Source organism: Molothrus ater, chromosome 12 (genome assembly GCF_012460135.2).
Source record: "Molothrus ater isolate BHLD 08-10-18 breed brown headed cowbird chromosome 12, BPBGC_Mater_1.1, whole genome shotgun sequence".
Lineage (NCBI taxonomy): Eukaryota > Metazoa > Chordata > Aves > Passeriformes > Icteridae > Molothrus > Molothrus ater.
This window is the reverse complement of record NC_050489.2, coordinates 21,105,940-21,130,734: the sequence shown is the minus strand read 5'-3', so window position 1 is coordinate 21,130,734 and position 24,795 is coordinate 21,105,940. Positions and strand designations below refer to the sequence as shown.

At 40.9% G+C, this 24,795-nt stretch overlaps 1 protein-coding gene and 1 non-coding gene across 3 annotated transcripts in view; both read right to left on the bottom strand.

Moving 5' to 3' along the window:
- Positions 1-24,795, bottom strand: part of AP1G1 (adaptor related protein complex 1 subunit gamma 1) — a 37,878-nt gene that overhangs the window by 6,347 nt on the left and 6,736 nt on the right. For both annotated transcript variants that reach the window (XM_054516113.1, XM_054516114.1), the window contains exons 2-21: positions 22,473-22,676; positions 18,062-18,186; positions 15,792-15,933; positions 14,485-14,581; positions 13,593-13,669; positions 11,338-11,433; positions 10,795-10,875; positions 10,452-10,550; positions 9,989-10,044; positions 9,459-9,572; positions 6,199-6,339; positions 5,848-5,902; positions 4,626-4,748; positions 4,233-4,322; positions 3,609-3,736; positions 2,936-3,040; positions 2,316-2,457; positions 1,622-1,748; positions 1,096-1,191; positions 699-859 (exon numbers count right to left, since the gene is read on the bottom strand). In XM_054516113.1, the coding sequence (XP_054372088.1) occupies positions 699-859; positions 1,096-1,191; positions 1,622-1,748; positions 2,316-2,457; positions 2,936-3,040; positions 3,609-3,736; positions 4,233-4,322; positions 4,626-4,748; positions 5,848-5,902; positions 6,199-6,339; positions 9,459-9,572; positions 9,989-10,044; positions 10,452-10,550; positions 10,795-10,875; positions 11,338-11,433; positions 13,593-13,669; positions 14,485-14,581; positions 15,792-15,933; positions 18,062-18,186; positions 22,473-22,673 (2,256 nt within the window). In that variant the 5' untranslated portion in view covers positions 22,674-22,676. The remainder of the gene's footprint in view (positions 1-698; positions 860-1,095; positions 1,192-1,621; positions 1,749-2,315; positions 2,458-2,935; positions 3,041-3,608; positions 3,737-4,232; positions 4,323-4,625; positions 4,749-5,847; positions 5,903-6,198; positions 6,340-9,458; positions 9,573-9,988; positions 10,045-10,451; positions 10,551-10,794; positions 10,876-11,337; positions 11,434-13,592; positions 13,670-14,484; positions 14,582-15,791; positions 15,934-18,061; positions 18,187-22,472; positions 22,677-24,795) is intronic.
- LOC118691482 (small nucleolar RNA SNORD71) lies at positions 7,975-8,061 on the bottom strand. The gene has a single exon (XR_004981010.1). It is a non-coding gene; the product is annotated as a small nucleolar RNA SNORD71 (small nucleolar RNA).

Genomic DNA, 24,795 nt, shown 5'->3' with positions numbered 1-24,795 from the left:
ACCTCTAACTTCAGGACTGCTCTTTCCCTGACTCCTTCCTACGGTAGGTGTAAAACCTACCTCTACCAAGTTAGAGGAATACTAGTTCCTAGAAATGAATGTACTTTCCCAAATTTGGAGAGCATTCCAGTAACATGCTGCTTCAATAGTCTGCTCTGCTATAAACTAGGCACTATCTGTCACTCGCATTTTGTGCTGCAGCTGAGTGCAAGGGGAAACAATTCACTTCCTTAAATGAGGAATGCCATTAATCACCATATTGTGACTCATTTAATTTTTTATAAGCAACTAATAGCTTCAAAAGATTTTTTCTTTCATGTATTCATAGCTACAAAAAACACAGTATATTTCTTAGAAATTAAGAATAAAGGGTATGATTAGTGTCTCCAAAATACTGATTTTGACCCAAATGTTTTTTTTTTCCTGAGGTTTAGCCATTTTTCTAGAAAGTAGTGATTTCAAAACGCAATTTTGTCCAAGCAGAAGTGGTCCAATTTGATTAGAATCTGTGTTTTATTGCATTTACAACATGTACTTTCAGACTGGAAAGAGATGACCTAACTGTACACTAAGAGAAACTTGGAATAGTTCTCAGCCTTGTTTACCTTGAAAGTTTCTATCTACATGAAAGCACCAATTAGGAAGTGTTTGCAACTGGCCCTTCAACTTCTCACTGTAGCTGCCCTAAGTGGCTCTACCTTTGGTACTGCAGCTTGGAAAACAAAATCTGTCATCTCCAGCTCTGTGCTGTTGGAGGCCTGTATCGTGATTACAGTGACACTAGGGTTGGTGTTCGACCTCTCAAAGGTGAAGTCAATCTTCAGCCCATTCTTGTTGTATGCAGTAATGGAGGGGATTCCTGTAGGAAACAAAAGAGCAGAAGACCTACAGAATCTGGAAATCATTCTCAACATCATAGTATGCACTGACTTGGCCCCAGACTCTTCTGAAAATTAAACACACCCCCATGTGCTCCAGTATCTATGGCACACTTTCAAATTGCCTCCCTTTAATTTTTTTTTTCTACTATTCCTTATTTCCTCTTCTAGTTAGGTGTTGGGGCACTTCAGGCAAAGGATTTACAAGGTCCCTAACCTGCAGCAATATCATTGAAGAGAGGCTGAGTTGTAAGTCCATCGAGCAGGAACGGAGGCTGTGCTATCTGGGGTGCAGGGGCAGATACTGGAGAACCTACAAGAAATGTTGAAGGATTAATACTTTGCTGTCAGGAAATGAAGAGTAATTACTCCTTTGCCAAAGACTGACTGCTGCATTTTGTATTTCTTTACATGAAGCTCTATAAATCACCTGTGTTGTCATCCTCCCCTTCTTTGCTTTCAAGAACTAGCAAGGATTCAGATGGAATTAATTCCTCACATCCCACAGTCCTCTCTGTAAAGGCTCACAGCATTCCCAAACTCAGGTGTGAAAATGCTCAAGTCTCATCAGCTAATCATGCAGAATCAACCTGTGACTTCATTCCCTAACTCCCACCTGCTAATATGGATCTTGGTAAGAGTAAATGTAAACACTAGGACTTAAAAGACAATGAAGAAGTAGCCCACCCTCATCCCATCCCAGGGACGAGAATGTAGATGTCTAAGAAATGCAGCCTGCTCACCTGTTAGGTTGAGGTCTCCCAGGAGGTCAAGCAGCTCCCCACCAGCAGTGGCTGGCTTGCTTGTAGGTGCAGTGGGAATTACAGGTGTTATATCACTTCCCCCCAACAAGTCCAATAAATCATTTGCCTAATGAGAGAGTGGATGTAATACTTACATATATTCAACGTTCTGCTACTTTTCCTTGCAAATGCAGTGTGTTCTATTTGTTCTCAAACTGAAGACCACCAGAGCTGATGGCCAGTTAGAGGGGTTCTTAGTTTCACTGTGATCCCATGCCCCACAAGAAATCTAGTTTCCATGCTTGAGGGACTGAAGAGATAGGGAATGACTGGGTTCATGCACACTAAGTTTGGGGAATCACAAGATATTCTGAGCTGGAAGGGACCCACAAGAATCATTGAGTCCAACTCTAAAGTGAATGGCCCATAAGGGGATCAAACACACAACCTTGGCATTATTAGCACCATAACCAACTGATACAATCCCACCCTGCTCCTCAGCCTACAATGACCTGTCCCACACACCTGTTCTGGACATTAGAGCCATCAGAGCAGAGCAATGATACAATCATCACCAGTCAGAAACAGCAAAGAAGCAGACAGGGCGAGGGAGATGGTGTCAGCTTGCTGTAGGCACAGGCTGGATCGTGGTCTGACAGGCAGTGGAAATTTATCCTGGCTCAGTTTCTGTTACCTGGTTAGCAGGCTGCAGTCCAGAGGGTGGAGGTTTGGTTTCCAGTACTGCTGTCTCTGTCTCTCCATTGGTCTGTACAATCTCAGCAGGGCCATTTGTGGTGACTTTCTCCATTACTGGCATTCTCTCAAGCAGTGCTGGCCTGAAAGAAGCTGACATAGTTACACTGTGCCATCTTCCTGCATCCCAATCCAAATACTATGACATTCAAGAGCTGATATATACAGGAGAACCTGTCTTTTCCCTTAAGTTCCAACACAGGGGAACTGCAAAACTGCATGACAGTTTGAAGCAATCCCTGGCATTCTGTGCTAGTGCAAATACACTAGTTGATAGCTAAAAGACAAACAAGGCCTCCTGTCTCCTGCTTCCCCCCAGCACCCGACAGGCTCAGGCTCAAAGCAGGACAAATTCTTTGGCAGACAATCTCTGATCACAGAACAGTAACACAGGATACATTAAGTCCTTAAAACGCTCCCTAAGCCTGTAGAAGGGAAGGGATTCTAGTTCCTCTGTAACCTTAACAAAAATCACCAAAGTTCTCACAGCACACTGTCATCCACAGGAGATCAGAGCAGATAATGATCCTTTTCAAACACCAAATCTCTATCAGCACTTACCTCATGTGATCATATTTCTTGAAAAGTGCATTATATTCCACAGCTCTCTGCTGCAGCTCCACATCAATGCTGCTGCCATAGATGGAAACTACCTTCTTAATGCGACTGTTGGGGGCAAGGGAAAACAAACACACCATGGAATTAGCAGCAATAAGCAAGGGATTAGCATGTGTCATCCTGAAGATGATACTGAGTTTCTGTTCAACAGGAGTCCACATAACTCATGTAAAACAGCAGTATCCATGTATCATCCATATATGAACTGTCCCTTCACAAAAGCATCAGCAGGTGAGTAATACACCACCTTAGGTATAGCATTAAAAAGCTCAACTACCCACAGTGAGAAGTGTCCAACAGGAAACAAGGCTATTTTTCTCTCCAGCATCCAAAAAAGGAACGAGAAAAAATAGTCCACTGAAAATAAGGAGTTTTCAAGAAACAGCAGAATGGATTAAGTTCCCACACAGCAGAGGGCATCCCTAGAGAAAACAGTACCCACAGCTGACATTTCCACCATGTGAGCAAAGGAGGACTGTAAAAGCCAACAAGTAAGATGATGACTCTTGTAAATCACAAAAGCAGAACACGTTCAAGGAATACTCCTATTGAAGACAGCGGACGTCGGTATATTTGCAACAAAGCCCTGTGCAGTGTACCACCAAAGGGTACTCACTTGACAGTGCAGGTGAACCTTGTGGAAAGCTTCATGATGGCAGTGAGAGCATAGCCTCGTGTCACAGATGCGGACATATTAGATATCAGGACGCTTTCTAAAATATCAAGAACTTCATCCTCTGTTACCTGAAAAGGTACAGTGAGGTTAGGCTAAGACAGAGAGGAGGTTACAGCAAGCCTTCCAGACCATACTGTAAAAACCTGTCTCTTGCCTAATGGCCATGTCACACTCCTCTGCAACTCTGAGCCTGTAACATTATGTTCAGAGTGTGAGAGACACGCATCCAGGTGGAGATCTTATGGTATGAGTTTTAAAATACAGTTCCTGTTTCACACATTGAAGAGCAGGTTTATCACTGAAATACACTAAGACCCTAGCAGATTTCTTTCAAATCACTTGGCACTAAAACCACACCATTCTGCCAGTTGTAGCAACACTCCACACGTCCAGTATTTATACAGTCCATGCCTGCAGCAGGGGAAGGAGATTCCTGTCCAGGGTCCATTACCATCATGGACATCAGTGCTAGGGAACTGCTGAAAGCACTCCCTTCACCTAGCCAGCACCAAGTGGGTCCAGCCTCAGCCAGGTGTGCAGTTGCAGCTCCTTCCCAAGGCATACCTGTATTGGTTCCTCCTCTTCACACTGACCGGACACCAGAAGATCTCCATACTCTCCTATGCACCAGGAGGCAACTTGTACCAGGGGTTGCTGTTGGAAGAAAAACCAGAGAAAGCTAAGAGATGCCTGCATGATAAATTAAACCATCCGCATTTCCAGAGGCAAGCTTAGCCTTCCACAGCAGAAGAAAGAGGAATATCTGATTCAATCAAGAATTCCGTAAGAGAATTGGAGAAACTAAAAAGAACACGAATTTATAGAAGACATACCTGCTCAGCAGTCTCTCCCTTGGAGCCAGACAATGTGATGCTGACTTTCCCTGAGATGCTTAGTAAACATGCATAATTACTGCAGTACTACAAAGAAACTGAAGCCAGCTGCGTTTGGTTTTACCTGGGAGTAATCTCCAAGGATGGCTTTGTAGAGTCTCTGCACAGTGTAGGCATGCATCTCCACGCTATTAGTTATTAACTGGATCAGATTGGGAACAGCATCATCACGAACATAACTTCCTGCCTGCAAGAACAATTGTTAGGTTTTACTATCGACCTTCTTAGAGTAACACTCAGCAGCTGTGATACCCTTCACAAAACCACCTGATGCATCTGGAAATACAAATCAACCCTTTCATCCATGAGCACTTTATGGTTGACTTTGAGCAACCTCAGGGGGGCAGAAGTACAGGACAGTACATTTACCAACAAATGAAGCTATACTCAGAGAAATCCACACTACAGATACCCTGAAACTGCAAGAGGATAGAGTGCAGAAATAAATACAACCTTATGAGTGGTTTATCTAGCAGACAAGAAAAGGCAATTACTCTCCTGGAGAAAGTAATCTGAGAACAATTCTCACAGCCAACCTTCTGACAGAAATTAATCCTCACTTCAGACAAAACTACTTCTCTCTGTTTCAAGGTGACAAAAGAGCATCCCAGCCCAACTTATTTCTTGCTGAACTTCTCAAATTTGAACACTCATACTGATAAATCTCTTCTAATTCCTTTGCCTCACAGAACACACTGCCTACCCAAGTTACCAAGATCTCTTCCCTCGGTTGCCAAAGCACTGCTCCAGTTCCACCTCAGCTGTGATGTTTACAGATAAATTCAAGCAGATAAAAGAGTAATAATTAAACCCAAAGAAGGTGAACTAGAAGGCTGTTGACACGGTTTCATTAAAAAGTTTTGATAAACTCAACTTGGAGTAATTCCAAGAAACTCCTTCACCCCCTTTCTCTTTGCAAGTCATTCCAGGCTGCATTCACTCTCCTCTGAAAGGACTGTATATTGGAATCAGACACTACAAGAGCTGTCCTTAGAAGCTACTGTGATTACTGCAGTAGAAACACTGCTACACAGTGTTACTCTTGTGTGTTTCTGAAATAGTACAGTTCTTCTAAAAAAAAAATAAAAAAATCACTCAGTGATCCAAGGCAGCCAGTCAGAAATATGCAAACTCAGTAAATATGACTAATCATAAGTACGCTTCCTCTATGTATTTTAGCATTTGTTATCTGCCAGCCTTTAGAAACATCTCCAACTTGATGGTAACTTTCTCCAGAATTAGGAAAATTTTATGTAGTCACACACAAGAGAGGCAATTTCACGTACCGTTGTTAAGACTCTCATAATTGTGTCTATGTGCCAGCGCTTGGAAGGAGCATATCTGACAAAATTAAGAAAACAAGTTAGAACAGTAACTGCCAGTCTTCAACACCAGAAAGAAACCCAGCATCATCAGAACTCCCCCTTTCAGTTACTTCCTGGCCCACTGCTTTGTGAGGAAGGACACCAATACTGAGGGAGGGCTACAACTGACAAACCACACATAAATCAGTGAACAGAGAGGAAATGAATCAACACACTCTCTCTTGGGAACAAGCAGGGAGAGAAACAACACGAAAGGTGTTCACAATCCCGAGGATGTACCAAAAATTATTAGCAAGTAAAACAACGCCATACTTTTCAGCTGCAAGAAATATTCCAGATGCACAGTCTGCCTTGAACTCTGGTTCACAAGAATCTAGGAAATACAGTAACTCCTTCATCATTCCACGGACATTGTTCCCATTAACAAGAGCGAAACTCAGTTCCATTGCACGCCTAGGGCAAGAGACAGAAAACCAATCAAGTAACTTCACCTAGTGAAGGAAGTAAAAAATACCCAAATCCAGCTACAAAAATGCAGTTAACTTTTAATTAAGAGGAGATCAATACTTACTAATCCTGTGAGAACAGCCCTTCCCATTTAATGCGTAGTATTTTTTTTTGTTCATAAGCAGACAAATATCCACTCTCCAAAAAATTAAGGGGGAGTGGGGCTATGGGGTGCTCTAGAAACATCTATCCATATGTTAAAGATAGCTTAAGGCTAGCAATATCTTTCAGCAGCCAGAGTCCAACAGGATTAAAGTCTAACTGTCCAAGTGTAATTAAATACTGGTCATTTCTGACACACACCTGTAACAATTAAAGCATGCCACAACAACTGACACAATTAAAGCATGCCACAACAACTGTCACAATTAAAGCATGCCACAGCATATTTTCTCCACCTTCAGGGATCCAGAACAGACCTGTTTCCAATTCCATATATTAGGGATTCAAATACAGTAGAGATTTAAAATATTAACTGAGAAGCTTTACTGTATCCAGTTGGATAAACTGGATACAGTAAAGCTTCTTATACTGTAGCACAAGATTTCTAGAACCCAAAGTTACCCTGGTATTGTTTTTTCCTCCTCAGCACAGACCTGCTGACACCACAACTAGTCAGAGTACTAGCTCCTTGCTATTCCTTTTCGTGCACATTGAGAGCTCAGAGGCTACTCCCAGACCCTTCTACTTGAAGCTTCTGTAGTTGACTTTAGCACAGGTGTCTCATTCTTCTGCCATATTTTTGAATGAAGACTACTAACTTCAGATGTGATTGATTTCTGCACAACTTTGCAACAGCTGTATTCAAATGCATTAGAACAGGCTTGCTAAATAACCCTGAGTGAATTTTGATATGGAATTGGGCACACACTATTTGTTCTCAAAAATCTGAGAACATCCAGACAGCACTACTTCTCTACATTTTCCTAGTTATTATCGTAATTAGGATTTTTACAGAATGGTGAATTGTAAATGTGTTACTTTGCTTTTTACCCAGCGAGTACCCAGGGACTGAAAAAATACAGAGATATTCAGAATTAGGTTGGAAATACCAAACTAAATTGCTACCTTTTAACATTTAAATCTGTGTTTAGCTGATGACCTACACAATTATTAGAACTGTTTCCATCCTCCCAACTAGTTCCCAGTTCCCAACTCCCTTATACCTGTCCGAACTGGGTTACAAGTTTTCCCTGTTTATGTTTAATATTTCAGTCACTTTATAGCAGATGCATCAATACTGCAGCTGTGCAGGAATACAATGTTGTCTTCATACCAGGCATTTATCTCAGCACATATTGCTTACCTTCAGTCATATTACATGGTTCATTCCTGTCACAAAGCTCTTAATCATGCAGTTTAATCAAATCAAGCAGAAAAAAAAGGCTTTAATTAAATGGCAAAGCCATTCTGAATTATGCTACATGGACCAAATATGAACTGCACCAGTTACAAGATGATGAGCAGAAGCCGTGCTTCAGATAACCAAAAGCAGATATCATGTCCTTCCCTCAAGTCCTTGAAGCTTGCTGCCTGAGGACTCTGACATATATCCAGTCAATATAATGCTTCAATGAAGACAGTGCATTGTCAGCAGCATGAGTGTCAGCATGGCAACATTGTGCTCTGCTGATGGATCACTCAAAGGCTTCATCCTCCAACAGCACTCAGACATGAAGCTCAGTTGTTTGTAGCCTACCTGTGTTTTCCTAGCAAGTGCCAATAAAACGTTTTTGTTGTCTTCTACCCAAAATCTAGATAAGGCTCTGCTGTTCCACAACCGAGCCCCATGCTGCCTCTGACACCAAACAATGGCAGCCTGGCTTGCTCAGCATTTAAGATACAAATTTGTGGTTTGGGATAGTTTGCAACTGTAAAGAGAGATTACATGATACCCAGTACATAGCAGTTAAAAGTAAGTTTCAGAAGCAAGACAAATCAATTTTTTTTCCTGTTTTACACATGTTAGTCTGAGAAGAGCTGTTAAAAAAATCTACAGCTGATTCAAAGATGGGCATAAGTTTGAAGAATGACTATCAGAATGAGGATCTATGGTGTATCTAATCAGTTTGAGTAGATGGAAAAGAAGAGGTTGAGCAATTCTGAGGGCATATTCACATGATGAGTGCTCAGTGGAATTCTGGCCTGTAGCAGAGAGATTCTATGAAATGCAGCAGGAAAAATGCTGCTGTCCCCAACACTGCATGCTGTATGCTGCACTGAGCCCAGACCTTTCTTTGCAACCCAGTTACAGAAAGAATAATGAGGAGGAGGAGAGAGTTTTGAAATAAAGAACAAGAAATCAAGAAGCTGAAAGACTCAGTTTAGAAGAGCAGCCTTCCACATACGCTGGGCAAAGTGAGACCAAACAGTTCAAGAATTTCCATAAGTGACAGAAACAGGAGGGAGTTACTATCATGAGTAAAAGGAACATAACTGAAGTAATGAGAATAAACTGGAAGAAATTAAGACAGAGTACAAGACAAAGTATTTCTCTGGTGAGAAGTAAGGTTGCAAGCTTTCCCAATGCCCAGAGAAGTAGCAACACACTACTTAAATGACAAATGAACACCAAGAATGATAAAAGGATGTGGTTTGTACACAAATTGTTTGAGCAATCAATTAAGTCTGAATTCTACTACTCCATAATACATCTAAGAATACATTATTTGGATGACTTAACACTGCTCCAAGACAACATGGCACTGCCCGTTCATCTGGGAAAGAAAACCAACACGGAGTAAATCAGAGTAGCTTTGATCATAATCATAGTGCATAGAGGCTTTCCATCTTGCTGAGAGCACACAAATCTAATCTCCACTGATATTGCATTCTGGAAAAATTCAGGCAAACAGAATTTTTTTCCCCCCATGAATAGTAACAGCAGCTTTCCAAAGAAGGTAGAAGTATATCTTCATTATCTTGTTTGAATTATGGAACTGTATTATACCTTCACAGTAGTCTCACTCACAGTTCCCCAGGATTATTGTAATTTTCCCCTCTGCTCTGCTCACTTTCCACAGACTGTCAATCTCAAGAGTCTGTTTCACTGATAATCTGATTACCTTTTAATGGAGACATCCAGATCCTTCAGGCAGTCCACAATGGTGCTTCGGTGTCGCTGTACTGCATTATGGTCTGTCTGCACAGTTTTCAACAATGACGTCAAAGCTACATATCTGCAAACAGGACATAAGATCATCAGTAGCTGACAGGAACCATTTAATTTGTATGCACAGACACTGTCCCCTTGCCCCAAACCTAGTCTTATCTTGCAACTGAATAGGATTCTCTTGCACTTGGTAATGAATGAAAACCCTGTAGGGGACTTCCTGACCTATCTTCACAGGCGAGCTACCACAGGAAATTGTAACATGCCTCCAACTTATCAACTAACAAGGGCAGGGCCACAGATAAGATTGGCATAGAGAAAAGAACACACCAAGAAAAAAGCAAGCTCAACAGCCACACTAACCCCAAGAGCAGTGATCCCAACATGGTCTCCTGGAAGGCTTTACTTCAGCATCATCTTTGTGTAATTGCTTCTCACATATTTTAAATTGCGTGTTGTCAAAACACATTTTGTACAACTTACCTAATATTTTTGTCGTTGTTTAATAAGAAACGGCCTAGGATGTTAATGGCTAAGACCTGCAGAAAGAGTTAGGGAAGATCAATGATCTAAAAGGGCTGTTGGTTATCTCCATCATTTCACGATGACTTCAAAGGCAACATGTCAAAACTAGCATTGCGGTTCTTAGCCAAAAAGAGTTCTAGAAGCTGCCAAAGCAGAGGAAACGCTAAGGGATGCATCACAGGCTCTCACTTGCACTCAGGACACGCACTCTGCAGGAAATTTTGCCTTTTCGTTTTTATTTTAAGAAATCCAAACACCCTCTCTCCTCCAAAACAAGCACCCTTTCTGCAAAGGTTACAGACTTATCTAGAGCCAGATGCAGAACTGTGTTATAGTGAAACAACCTTGCTTCATGTCCTCCACACAAATTACTCTAATACAATCCTAGGAAAAAGAAAAGGCCACAGCAAAGGCAACTTACTCTCAGGCCACTCTCAGATTTTATATCCATAATAGTCAGCACAGTTTCATAGAGAATGGCATTTCCCACATTTTTACTTGTTTCAGTATTAGTGGCAACCTGCAGAAAGGAAACAAAATAACTTCAATGCATTCAAAGCAGATCCCCTTTGTGCTGCTCTGCAGAACAGGCAGCAAAAGTAACCAACCCCTACAAAATAGCATCACACTTGTAAATATTCATCTCTTTCAACAAAATTTCACTCAGCACGGCAAGCAGCTGTATCCTCACTAGTGCTGCAGAACCTAAATTATTAAGAAACTAAGAGAAAGTTTCAACCAATCATCAACCTTGCAGACCTTACCTGTGCAAGTATATCATTCATTGCTTCACTAGAATCATCATCATTTCTCCCTAAAATTCTTAGTAACCGCAGGATTCGTACCTATTTTATAAAACAAAGCAAAGAAAAGCTTGGATGGCAGTGTTTGACATAGGGTCGTAGTGGCAAAAAAGCAAAAGAAGCTGCTGATTTCCACTCTTAAGCAAAATGCTTATGCCAGGTAAGAACTTTATCAACAAAAACAGGCTTCTGCTGTGCTTATTTTCTTCCCACTAGCCAGAACTGTTCAGAGTCCCCTCTCTACCAGGCACAGCCTTCCAAAATGAATACGTGCTGCTTCTTTCTTTTGTCACATAACATGGTAAAGCACTACAACTGCTGGTTAAACTAAAGCAGGTGTCTTTCACTAGGGCAGATGAACAGCATTTGCACAATCAGCTCAAAGGAAGACCAAAGAAGCCTTAAAATCAACACAGGTGTGGTGGTAACCCCCTCATCACACATAAGGCTCAAAACAGAGTCCTAGAATTAAAGCTATCAGTCACTGTTTGCATCAGTCCTTACCTGCAAAAAGGGGTCACTGATCCCAGACACATCATGCTCTGGTGAATATCCAGACATGATAAGGTTCTTCAGAATACGAACTAATTGGGGAACAAGCTGCGAAGAAGAGAGTTGTCCTATTAGGGCACTGTTGTTTCCCTGACCCCAGCTTTGAAGCAAGGTCCAAGAACAAATCTTGTATTTGAAAGCAAGTCAGTCTCTGGATTCTTCCACAAAGTTCAACTTGCACACCTAGAGCTGATGCTCTATGAATACCTCCAGCTTGGCCAAGACACAACTAGAAACAGTTGAGCTGGGACCAGAGCACCATATTGTGTCTTCAAAGTAGTAAATCTACATCTGTGGTATAGTGTAAAAAGAAAACCAGCCTAGTTTCCCTGCCATCTCCTTTTGTTCCTACCTTTGCTCTTCAGGAACTACAAACTCCTCTGAAAACATGCATTTCATGAAACACACAAAATTAACCCTCAACTTCCTGTATCTGCCTTAAAGAGGAAACAGGAGGGTGCTGCAACATCTTCCCTCCAGACATAGTAACAGACAAGTGGAGCATTCCTGGAATCCTTATTCACCTTTGCTTTGCCTTCCAACATGCATGAATTATCAGGACTGAGGACAGAACAAAGGTAAAAATTACAGCCGTGGAGATTGGTTGAAGGCCACCCACCCCCGCCCCCATCTTCCGGAAAGAACAAATTACACCCATGAAGACTATCGGCACTGCAGTTGGACTGGGTAGCTCCTTGCAGCACAGAAAGCCTTTACAGCCTCTCACAGGCAGTTAACTGTCTGTCCTGCTCCTTTCTGGGAATTACCCAAAGTTGCCCCATGATTCAGACAAAACACAAAGCCCAGGGCTACAACTTGCACAGGCACAAAAAAAAAAAAAATCCGTCAAGAATTCCTCAAATGAGGGAAGGCTTGAGGAAAGCAAGTTGATGTTCGCAGAAGGCCGCAACTGAGATTCAGAGATGCCATGGATGAAGAGATTTAGTGACAAGACCAGCACACAAAGAGCATTAGACAAGTACAGATGATCTAAGCATGTGGCATCAATCACAGCTGTGTCATTCAGAGGCACTGCCTCACAAGGGACAAACATCTACAGATTCAAGGCAAACATGCATCATCTAGAAAAATTAACTCTTACCTTTTCATTCTAACTCAGCAGGATTCCAAACAGACAAAAGGGACAAAACAGATGAAGCAAGCATTAGGGATAGGTCAATGTTATACCATTCATAGCATAACAACTATAAGAAATAGCTAGAAAGAATGCCCCAGTGACAAAATTTTGTGCACTCAGCTCTTCTCTCTTTTCCCATAGCTATCACATTAACCAAGCAATTAGTAGCAGGGATGGTACCTGCAAAATGAACCTCATCTGACTTTTTTTCCTGCTTTGACATTTACAAGCAAGGCAAGGGAAGATGCATGCCAAAATGCTAAGATGCACCAAAGAATGTACAGTTTTAAATCCCTAATGATACAGACAAAGAAGAAAGTAAATGGGCATGCAAATAAACAAACACCTTCAAGACTTTTCAGAGGACCAAATGGCTTGCTCTGTTCTACCAGCTTTGTTCAATTTCTCCTTTTTGATCAAGAATTTAGAATGACAATCAAAGCAATTTTCAGGTGCTCTTCTATCGGTAGTCTTTCACATGGCAATAATACAGCAGATTATAGCAAACAACACAAGGAAGTCAGGAGGGTGATGGGAAGCAAACATTCCTAACCAGAGGAGGAAGAGTGACAGTGACTCTCAAACCCCTAAATTAAAATGGAAAATTGTGTAGCATAGTATGCATCAGGCATGAGGTATCTATACAACTAGAATTTAGATCGGTGTTTTTGAACTGAGTGCATATAACTGTTTGGCTGTGGTTAAGGCATTCAGGTGTTGGTATAAGCTTCCATTTTTCATCTTACTCTCTATGCTTACTTCATTTGTGATTCCAGTGTCACCATGCAATTAGATAGAAGGATTGAGGAAAAACCTAAGGGACCATCAAAGACAACTTTAAATCTAACTCTAGGATGAGTTACAGCACAATCTTAAGACTGATTGTTTGTAACTTAACCACTCAGTGAAGGGGATTAGGCCTGGATACACATGAAATTCCCACATTTAATGATTAAAAAAATAATTTAGCAAACAGACAATATCATTAAATTCTTCACCCAAACAGTTGTAATGATTTTACTAGAAGGCCATGAATATTAACTTTGCAATATTACCAGTTCACACTTACCTTTCTAAAGTGTGCAAGCATGTCTGGGCTTCTCTCACACATCTCTGTGAGGAGAACAACTGATGTGTGAAGAACACCTAAAGGTGAGGGAGGGGGAAAAGAAAAATATATCTCCATTTAACATCATTCCACTGGCTCTAGACATTTGATAAACATCACAAGGAAACAACAGGAAATCCTTAAAAATGTTCTTGAATTCAACATATCATATCTTGCAGCTGTGTCCAAGGGAAAGCAGATAGCAATGTTCTCCTGTCTTAAAGCTGCAATTAAAGGCCAAGGCAGGAGATAAATTGGACTTGGTCTGCAGAAACTCGCATACTAAACATACAGTAATGGTCATAGTTGGGCTCCTGCCCTCTAAGGTCTCTTCTAAAACCAACCATTCTATGATTCAATACAAATGTAAGACTCCAGAGGGACAGCATGTGTTAATTGCATTGTGGGTGTCAAGTTCCTCACACTTCCTAATTTTCTCTTCTGATTTGGGTTGCCTAGCAGACCTTCTGTCACCTTCCTCAGAACTCCATTTAAAGAAAGACTACACAAAAATAATACCTCCTAAGAAGCCTAAGAAGCCGCTTCCTTAGAGTCACTTTAGGCAGTGTACAGGATAAAAATCAAACGTTCCCATTTCACCCACTCTGAAGTGTATCAAAACACAATGAAAGAGTTCCTTTTGTCACCTATGCCATGTTAAAGTCCTGTTGACTAGCAGAGTCATACACATCTCTTCCTTCTAAATGACATTTGCATTCACTGTGTAGAAATGGAAAGAAACAAATCATACAAATACACCTCTGAAGTTCCCTCCAAACAAAAGGCTTAGGTAGCAAGTGCACTATCCTCTAGAGAATGGCCTAGCCTTGCTAAGTACAATCTCAGCTATTACCGTGGTTCTTCTCGTTCAGCAAGTTTTTGGTGGCTGGCAGGAACATCTCCATAAGTTCAGGCACCTTTCTGATGACATGAACAGCGCACAGTGCTGCCTGGATAGGAAAAACACTTTTTATTACACACTGCAAAGACAACAATACCTATTTTGGGAATATCTAGCACAGTGGGAACTATAACAATCTTCATGATAAACAAAGGCCTGGCACATTTTTTCATCTCTCTATTACAAGTGTTACTCAACAGCATTCCAGAAGAGAGTTCAATAAATGGGGAGCACTGAACTACAAACTAATACTCCCCCTAGTAATGGTTCATTTTTACATTATTCACATAAGAAGTGCTATTATTTGCAAAGCAGCTCTGCCTTTAATAGGGCTACTTCAGCCTGTCTTCTTCTTGCTGGGAAGGAGAAAATGCATTGGAAAAAAATAATTAAACTTACTGTAAAATTATGGCTTATTTACTTTCCCTCCTTCCCCCAAAAACAACTTCCTCCTGGAGGTGGTGGGTACTATGAGAAACAAAACTACATTTCCAGGGTTTTTTGAAAAAACACGTGCCTATTTCTTCTAGGATGGAGAAGCAACAGGAGACACTATTCCCTGCAACTGCCTGAAAATCAAGTGCCTCTTTCCAGAACACAGCAAGACCTCTTGGCATTGCCTTCTCTCCAAACTCTCTCTAGATCTAGCACTAGACAAAGGAGTAACAATGCATCTCTTCCTAAATCTTAGTGCTTCACACTCTCACCAAGACTTATCAATAAATAAACCTAAAAGAATAGGGGCAATCACACTTCGCTGATGCTATGGCACATTTGCTACAGAAATGAGACAATTTATAAGTGTTTGTCCATTTCAAGACCTTAACCCTTCTAGTTCTCATACTACTGTTACCATCATCAACAGAAGACATCAAATAGGTTCAAATATTCTGATACCAGCCTGCATTGTTAATAACCAGGGTCTTCTCTTATCTGAGAAGATAAATCAAACTGGTGACCAGAATTTTGAGGCTAATGTCCAGGAGGGGGCAAGCGTTCACATTATCACCAATAACATCATGGGAGAAGAGTGCAAAACCAGAAGCAACTGCCTCGCCAAATGGATGCTTGCTTATCTTTTAGAGGCTTACTTACATTCCTGCTATTAACAGACAGGGAGTTTTGAGCTCTGTCTTGCACACTGGGAAAATATTCACTCAGTGTGATCTCAGTCATCTGGTATTCCAGATATTAACAAGGTATTCAATCAATCTTGCCTTTTAATCCATAACAAAGTATTCAAGAGTTTCCTGAAGTACCTTCTTCCTAAGATAGGAATTGGAAGTTTTGAGGAGCTTTTCCACCTCTCCTGCAAGGTCTCTGCACATTTCTGAGGAGCCCATGCAGCCAAGAGTACAAAGTGCCAGCCCCTGCACATACTGCGTGCTGTGATTAAGGTCACTGCAAAGGAGAACAAAAAAAGTCAATCAGCATGCACACACAGAAATTGAACACACAAAAAAGGGCATCTACAGCTAGAGTCATCTATCCAGCAACACATGGCCTGAAAGAACTTTCTGGATTCACAGCTCTGTGGGAGCACAACTCAGGATCAATGAAAGCTCTGAGTGCATGTACCACAGGATTTGCTACTCATTCTACTTAGAATCCTCAATTAAAAAGATAAAAATACTTGGTTTAACTATCAGGTTGACCTGTCAGGGTATCCAAGGATTGAGCTGAGAAGAGGGAAGACTATACAGAATTCCATTTAATATGGTTTTAGCTTTGGAACTTGCATGCAAAGTACAGACCAGCAGTGACACTGTGGGCTGACCCAGTTTAAATATGTTCTACAACAGGCTTTAGCTTCTGCATTTACAAACCAAACAGTATAGAAAAAACTGTGCAAAAGTATTCTCTATCCTTACCAAAACCCACAAACCCCACCATTCACACACCTTGAAAATAATTCATACAAGAATTCTGTTCAGCAATTTTTCCTATCCATATGCCTAAGGAAGTTGTGAAAAGTGGTCACTACGAAGCTAAACTACCTAACAGGAGATGCTATTCATAAGGCCAGCTACAATGTCACACTAAGCACAAGACAATATAGCTTCTACATGGCAATCCCAACAGCCTTGAAAATCAAATTCTACACCACTTCTCCATCTGTGTTTGGTACTAAGGTTGCCACAGCACCCAGGATTCAATGCTGAAGAAAGTAAAAAATACAGTTCGTGGTCTGGGAGGCAACGAGAGCTGGGGACTGCAAGATGGAAGAGCTGAGGAAAGAAGTGGTTCTGAATCAAACATGCAAGAGGTACTGAATGCAAAGACAGTATTCTAGTTGTAACATGAAGCAGTTATGGCAACATGCAGATGAAGGAACAGGTAGCACATGCTCTTAAATAGGTTTAGTTTTTTGTTTCCTTCCTTTATCAATTTTTTGGCAGCTATATAAAGCTGTGCGTATCACAAGTACATGCTTCAAGAGGTTGCTTTCCTTTTTGTCTCAAAAATCTGGGTCTTGCTATGAAACACTAAAAAACAATGCCATAAATAAATCCCTTAATGTCTAGATAAAAGCAAGACACAATGGCAGATATAGAAGCTGAAGGAGAAAGCAATATACAACCCAGAAGATGATGGGAAGCTGTCCACCATGTTTGCTCAGCTTCCATCTGACCCATTTCCAGTTAAAACTCACTACACCCTTACCAAATTCACTGTAGCATAAGCCCTGGTTCTAACGGAAGCACCTCACAGGTATAGCACTTCAATGAAAGATCTTTAGACGAAAATCTTGTCTCCTGGATGCTAGGTTCAAAGTTAGCATATCCTCAGGCCCACAGTTTTGTCAAGTTTCTTTTAAAGCACTTTGAGGCCACCGTCTAATTGAAGATCAATACTTTACTTGCTAATATCTGAGAGACTTAATTGCTAATAATACATACATAAGTACATAATAATAAAAACCAGTACACCACACACAACCTTCGGGTAGGTCAACCAGAACCCAGCTGTTCCATACCTGCTCCAATCCATCTCGAAAAGAAAACACACTCATCATCACCCACTGAACTATGATGTAAGAAAGTCCCACTTTAACATTGCTTTGCTGAGAGAAGTATGAAAAAAATAGTCATTCCCATCCCCTCTTGTCTGATTTCAGCAAAATGACAGCACATCCCAAGCTGCGGCCTTGCTTCCAATGAAAACCATTCGTCAGGACCATTACATTTTAAAAAGAAGGCAAGATACATAGCCTTGTTCCTTGACAACTCTTCAGAGTTTGTCAGCAGAAGCAAACAAACACACAGGACATGTGTTGCTTGCTACATATGCCTCTTCAAAACCAATGCAATTTTATATTCTGTTCCCACTAAAGAAGCTAGACAGGACGGCCCAATACAGAGCACTACAACAACAGCCTTTTTATGGTCAACAGCACACAACAATTTCAAGGCACCAGTTTTCTAACACAAAGGAAAAACCCTAAAATACTCTAAGTATCACTGTCAGAAGGATACTTTCTGATACTGAAACCTCAAATCATCGTTTGATGGAGGGGTGGTACCCTTACTTCTTGATGCAATTGGTCATAAGAAGATGAACATCCTGTCTCTCATCCAGCAGCAACATGGCACCTAAATACCCAATGCGCTTGTCTGTGAATTTCTGAGACGCAATAAGCTTGAGGCACTCCAACTGGAAAAAAAGGAAAAAAAGAAAAAAAAGACATAATTAGCTTGAAAACGACTTCTTAGCTAGAGAAGAAACAGTTTGAATTTTGATGTGTAGTAACGTATGTATCTCAGAGTACACTTTTAAAGGTGTATTCGGTTTCCATTTTGGTGATGTGGAAAACCAAGAAAGATTAAATGACCTGGCTAAAGTTCCAACAAAGCCAGCAAGAAGGTCATTAGCAGCTACGGTGCCTTGAAGTGGTCAGACACTGTCGGTCCTCCATGACCTCAGATACACCAGATATGTTGGTTAATGTCAGACCACAAAAGTAAATGATAGCACATTGATAGAGAGGAAAGATACATCAGTAAACTCAAAATAATAAGGATCTGGAAATCTAGATCATGTGTCATGTTTGATATGCACATAAAATTTTTTAACTAAACTTAAAAGGTTCAATTTACCTACTAGGAAGAGGATCAATGCTCTGTAAGCTGCCAAAACAAGGACATGTAGTGATAGGACAAGGGGTCGTGACTTCAAATGGAAAAAGGGGCAAGTTTAGGTTCAATATTAGGAAGAAATTCTTGGCAGTGAGCATGGTGAGGCCCTGGCACAGGCTGCCCAGAGAAGCTGTGCCTGCCCCTGGATCCCTGGAAGTGTTCAAGGCTGGGCTGGACTGGGCTTGGAACAACCTGGACTAGCAGGTGTCCCTGCCCACGGCAGTTAGAGCTAGATGACCTTTCAACCCAAACCATTTTAGGATTCTATGACTCTAAAACCAGGTTATGTTTATTGTGATCTGTAACTAACTTGCTATCTAGGCAAAAAGTAGATTGTCAGAGATAGTTATGTTTTCGCACGCCTCTGTAATCTCTGAACACCAGAAGTTTACTAAAATCATGTGCATTCCAGTCACTACAAGTTTCCCTTTCCCCCTGTAGAAATGGCAACTGTGATCAATAGCACAGAAGAGATTCCCAAGACAACATACATAGTTTTCACCTGCACTCTGCGAATTTAAAATTTAACTGCCAGCTCATTTTTATATCTGACACTTTGAAAAACAAATACCATCCACCAGAGAGATATTCTGACATTACAATGCACTAAAATAGTTTTCTGTAACAGATAATCAATTATAATCTATGTCTACTTTCCTGACAGGGAAGTAAAGTTCTATCCCTCACAAACAATTTCTGTAAGTCTGCTTTACTAGCTGGGGCAGCAAATAAGCATGCACAATAGGTCTGAGGAGGGGTCACACAGAGCTGGCAACAGATCCATAGCAAAGGGGGCACACACAGGCAAAGACACGAGGTGTCAGGAAAAGGGATTCATATCTTCAGCTAGACAGAAGCTTGAACAGGGCAACAGACACAGGTGAGATGCAAGAAACACACACATCAACAAGAGTAAAGCTGCACAGTCTATTGGTAAGAAAATTAAAGGTGAAGTGCCAGAGAAAGAAAGTGCTATGGCCTAGTCCCCATCCTGCAAGTTCTCATGACCACGTGGCATTAGAACGCACACTCAGCTGTTGACATTGTTATCATATGCAAAAGCCCAGCTACTGCAAAGATGACAAATCGGGAAGAAAAGGCTTGAAAGAAATGGAGTTCAGTCTGCAAGGCTAAATAGGATGAAAACCTCGAATAAACACCTCTGAACAATAAGACCAGTCCTCTGCAAAGATAACTGCATTTGCCCAAATGCCCGAGATCAGCCACAAATAATATACAGAACACTAGATATCAAGCTCTCATGTTTCCAGTGCTTTCTGTGAAAGAATAATGCACCTCTGAAACAACCTTCTTTCCTGGGTTTACAAGATACTTATACAATCCTCTGCAAAAATGCAACATAAAATTGATGACACCTAAGCTACAGAGTAAGAGCCAATGAAGGCAGAAGAGGAAGAGCGTAAGAAAACTGATGACTGCAACAGATACTCTAAGATATATTTTAAATTCAAAAGTACTAGAAATGTATTAGTGAAATTTACCCCATGAAAGGCTGATGAGTACTTGCTTAACTTGTATAGAAGCACACGCAAACTAGATTCATGCACAGCAATACTAAGAAACATGATCAGCTGAAGCTCTTACTAGGTGTAATTAGTGGAAAAAATCTTGATACTGTTAAATCCATTTCATTCAAAGGAACAATTAAAATCTGCTACATCACCACTGTAACAGATACTACTGGCATGTAACCAGACTACAACTGACGCAGCTTTTACTGACATAGGCACTCTTCCAACTGCAATTTTTTTTCAAATAGAAACAATGACAATAATAAAGTTATCTGACCATTTGTCCAGGCTGTCTGACGACTTCCAAACTTGCACAAACAGCATTTGCACATGCTCAGGAGACAGCATGCCATCCAGTGCATATCAGCATGCACTGGCTAAATACAGCGCTCATTCTCATACTTGTGTACAAGATATCCCAGGTCAAATTTGTGGAGCCCTGGGTTGGATAGAAGTAGACCAACCACTCACTCCTGGTTACCCAGACTGTTAGCTGCTGTGTGCTTACAGCTTTAAAAGAGACTGTAAGGCCACTTGTGGCTCTCCTGTTTTTTAGCAAAACTTCTTTCCTGCATATTTATCCTATCACTCTCAGAAGCTTACTGTCTACATTGCAGGACTTTCTATCTGCAAGACTCCACTGTTGGTAGAGCCTGTGTCCTCAACAGGTCCCCAGCTCACACAAACTATACTCCTATACAACAGTAGCACCTTGAAAGAATTCCCTCCAGTGATAAGTGTTAAGGACATGCAAAGTTCTCTAACTCACTCTCTTGCAGAACACTTGTTTAAAACCCTTTTCAGCATTGGGCCCTCCTGAAAATGCAGCTGATGAATTACAAGAGAACCAAGGGCATTGGATGAAGTACTCTGCTCTCCAAATAGTCAGAATAGATGCTTCTTTTCAAGATGTAGCAAGCCTGGCAATAACAGATACTGAACAATCTGCTTTAGCCTTCTTTCATTAACAGCGAATTTACCATTACTAACCAAAGCAGAAACTGAAAATTTCTGCTTTAGTTAGTAATGGTAAATTAGTAAATTGACTTAGTAATGGTAAATTAAATCATTAAACTAAATGGCAAATTATAATCTTCCTTGGATGGGATTAAATACTTGAGCAACAAGATAGAAGAATGAAATTTTGCTCTTAACATAGCCAAACGTTGAAATTCTAGATGACACTTTTGTAACACTTTTCATTATTCTTAAGGCCCCAAGATAATTAATGTTTGTGACAGGAAGTTTCTCCCTTGGACCAGAGAGCCCGGCTATGAATAATGCTAAGAACAGAATAATACACAACTTCACTTGCTCTTTTTCAAAACTCTTTACCCTGAGAGAATAATCCAATAATATAGAAGTAAGATGAGGCACTTCATATGCTATAGCAGAGCCCAAACTCCAAACTCACTAATCCTAACTATCTGCAATTTGATTTCACTGATTTGAGCTTACTGTTTCAGACATATTAGGACTGGTAAATTCAGTCACAAATGGACAGACACACAAGACATGAAGCTACTTGAAGGGATACAACAATTTGACTGATTTAAGCTTTATTGAAGACCCAGGTTAGATTACTACTAACAGGACACTTACTGACTTCTAAGCAAAACTATGTCACCTATGCACCCTAACCCAAAGACTAAACAAAGCTAACCTGAGGGACACCTTGTAGATCAAGAGCTTCCATCTTTCTGTCTCCTTTCCCTAAAATTTCTGTCAAAAATAGCACATCAAAAATAAGCCAAGTGATGGAAAACTCACACCTGCATTCTCCATGTCACCTGACTAAGATGGGGATAAGGAACACCAGCTTCTGATTGCCAGGAACAGAGCAGCTCTTTTCTGTCTCAAATACATTACTTTGTATGGAAAAGGGCATAGAACCTCCTTTGAACTATGTGGTATTTTTCAGAGACAGAACTCCAAAGTGCTATTTTGATCCAATCTAAAAACATCCCTATGTCTTGGACTGTGGTTTAAGCACTACTGCTCTGCAGAAACAGGGATGGTGAGGAGGAGATAGTATGGCAAAAGCAGACTAACCTCAAGTTTCAAAACAAAATATGTAAGCCCCAAACAGCAAATATCACTAATGAAGTCTAAACTAACTAACATAGGTTCAGAACATACGTGAAAACAGACCTCAAAACAGCCCAAAGGTGTGAAGAAGAACTGTGCCTAGGAATGCTCTGAACAAGTTAATGTGCCCAAAACACAGAAGACAGACTGGCTTATGCACAGAAGGCACTAAATTTTAACCTACCTGGCCAAAATGCGCAGGATATCCCAGCATGTGCATATACAGCAGCTTTGCCACGTTTCTGCATCGGTACGTGTTATCTTCCTCTCGGAAGGATGACCGGATAGCAGCACATTCTTTTTGGATCATCTCACGCTCTTCTGCCTGGGTTCTTGCTGTCCGGATGGTCCGGATCAACTCCCGCAGTCTGATGGGGGCTGGCATCCTCTGAGAGAAGAAAGAGGACTGTAAAACTTTTACTGTCTCTAAAGGTTTCATAAGGGTCTCACACTTCCAGGTATTCTTTTTTCTTTCTTAATCTTCAACTATGTAAGTAAAAGAATGAAGAAAATGTAGGCTACCTCAGTAGCATGGCTAAGAGTAAACTTGAGAACCTGAGGACTTCACTGTACCTCACATCTGCTCTTCCAGAACCTTAGAAATGGGAATTACTCCAATTTGAGCCAGCTGTCAAATGAACATAACATGATTCCCCACCTGAGACAGGCATAAACAGCACTCTGCAAGGTACTCTCATATTCACATCATTGCCTCTCTCCAGAAAAGGCAGGCTCCAAAGAGAAATGATCCCAGAATCATGACAACTTGGGGACAGAAATCCTCTACAAAACACACCTCTGTTTAACAACTTGCACAAGATTTCATCTAAGCGGCCATTTCAGATGGCTATGCTTCAAAAAGCCTGCTAACTTGTGCCGTACACACTTCCTTCTTAGAAGTGTGGAAGTCAGCAGAAAAGCACATGGAGAGCAATCTTAGGTGTGTGGATATTTCAGAGAATCCTGCTTCAAATAGAAATAATCAGGTTTACATCATCCTTTCATTACACCCCAATTAGAACAGCCCTTTGTGAAACAAACAAGCCTGTGGCATTACTGTCTGGCAGTATGGGTATGAAAGGTGTATACAAGAACACAGAGTTGTTTCCCCTCATCAGATGGAATACCAATGGAGTCATCTGACCCACAGAGCAATTTAGTCTACCAAGTTCCTGTTAAGAGGAAAGTGGCTATCAAACAGAACCCAAACTTTAGGATTTATGTTTAACAGTTGAACTTTTTTAGTTCATGTTCACCAAAGCAGACTTCTGACTTTCAGGGAGCTCAGACTATATAAACATCTTTACAACCTTCTTTCATCCATGCCAGCGTTTGAACAGAACTGAGCCCTTCTGATAAGGTATCAGACCAACTTGTAAGAAGTTGCCATGTCAGTCTGCTAGAGATTTTGTCTGGATCACCATTCCCCCTGAATACTGTGTCATACAGTTTAAGCACTGCCATATAAGAAAAAGATGTGCATTCAGGTGCTGCACTTAACTGGCTTACATGATGGCACTGAACAGAGAGGCTGGAACACAGAGCTAACGGGATTTCTTTGCTTGCAGAAAAGCAGAGAGAGATGCATGTACAAGTGAAAAGGTGGCCTTACAGTAAGCCAGACAAAGGCAGCTCCGAGTCTCGATTACAAACTCATACATACACTAGGCCTCTTCAGCCAAACCATGTAGACTCCTCATATTTAAGTTCCCCATCTTCATACTTTAAAAAGCTTGAATTTACAGAGACACAAAACATTCAGTTTTGAAAATGGAAGAGCAGAGATATTCTTCTTGCATAAGGAAACTTTGTCCCAAAATGCTGATGTGTAGGATCAAGACTATTGGACACATTAATCCTTACTTTTGTCTTGTCTCTCCATGTGAATTCACAACACTTCCTCACATTAGTGTGATATGAATAAATTAATGGTTGCTATGCACTCATGCTGCACTAACAAGCATAACAGAAATAGTCAGGGAAAAGTAAGAAATCCATCTCCAGAACAAGCCCTTCCATGACCACTTCCTTTGCTGCCATGCCTTCATGTAATACAGTTCTACATCCTTTCTCAAGGGGAACAAAAGCGATATGCTGCATGTAGCACTTAAGGGGTAGATGTCATATTGATGTATTTATATAAAATGCCTTCTATTTTTTTGCCTCACTATTAGTTTCCTGAAAATTGGTAACACTCTGTGGAGTTTTGATTGTGGCAAAGTACTCAGCTTGTGTTTTTCACAACAGTATCATAAATGCAAAAATCTCTTTCCTGGGTGACAACTGTCCATGTTAAGTGTTGAATTTTTAAGCCTAGACTCGTCTACTACACACACATAACACATAATTCTAAACTGATCTTGATAAGCCACATTCTTGTTGGAAAATTGAGCAGAAGTTACAAAGATAAAAGCGCTACTGCAGAAATATTCCTCCGCAGCCCATAGGCGATAATTTCATAATCACTAAGACCCCTCATGCTGAAAAAGGTGAGTCCAGTGCACCAA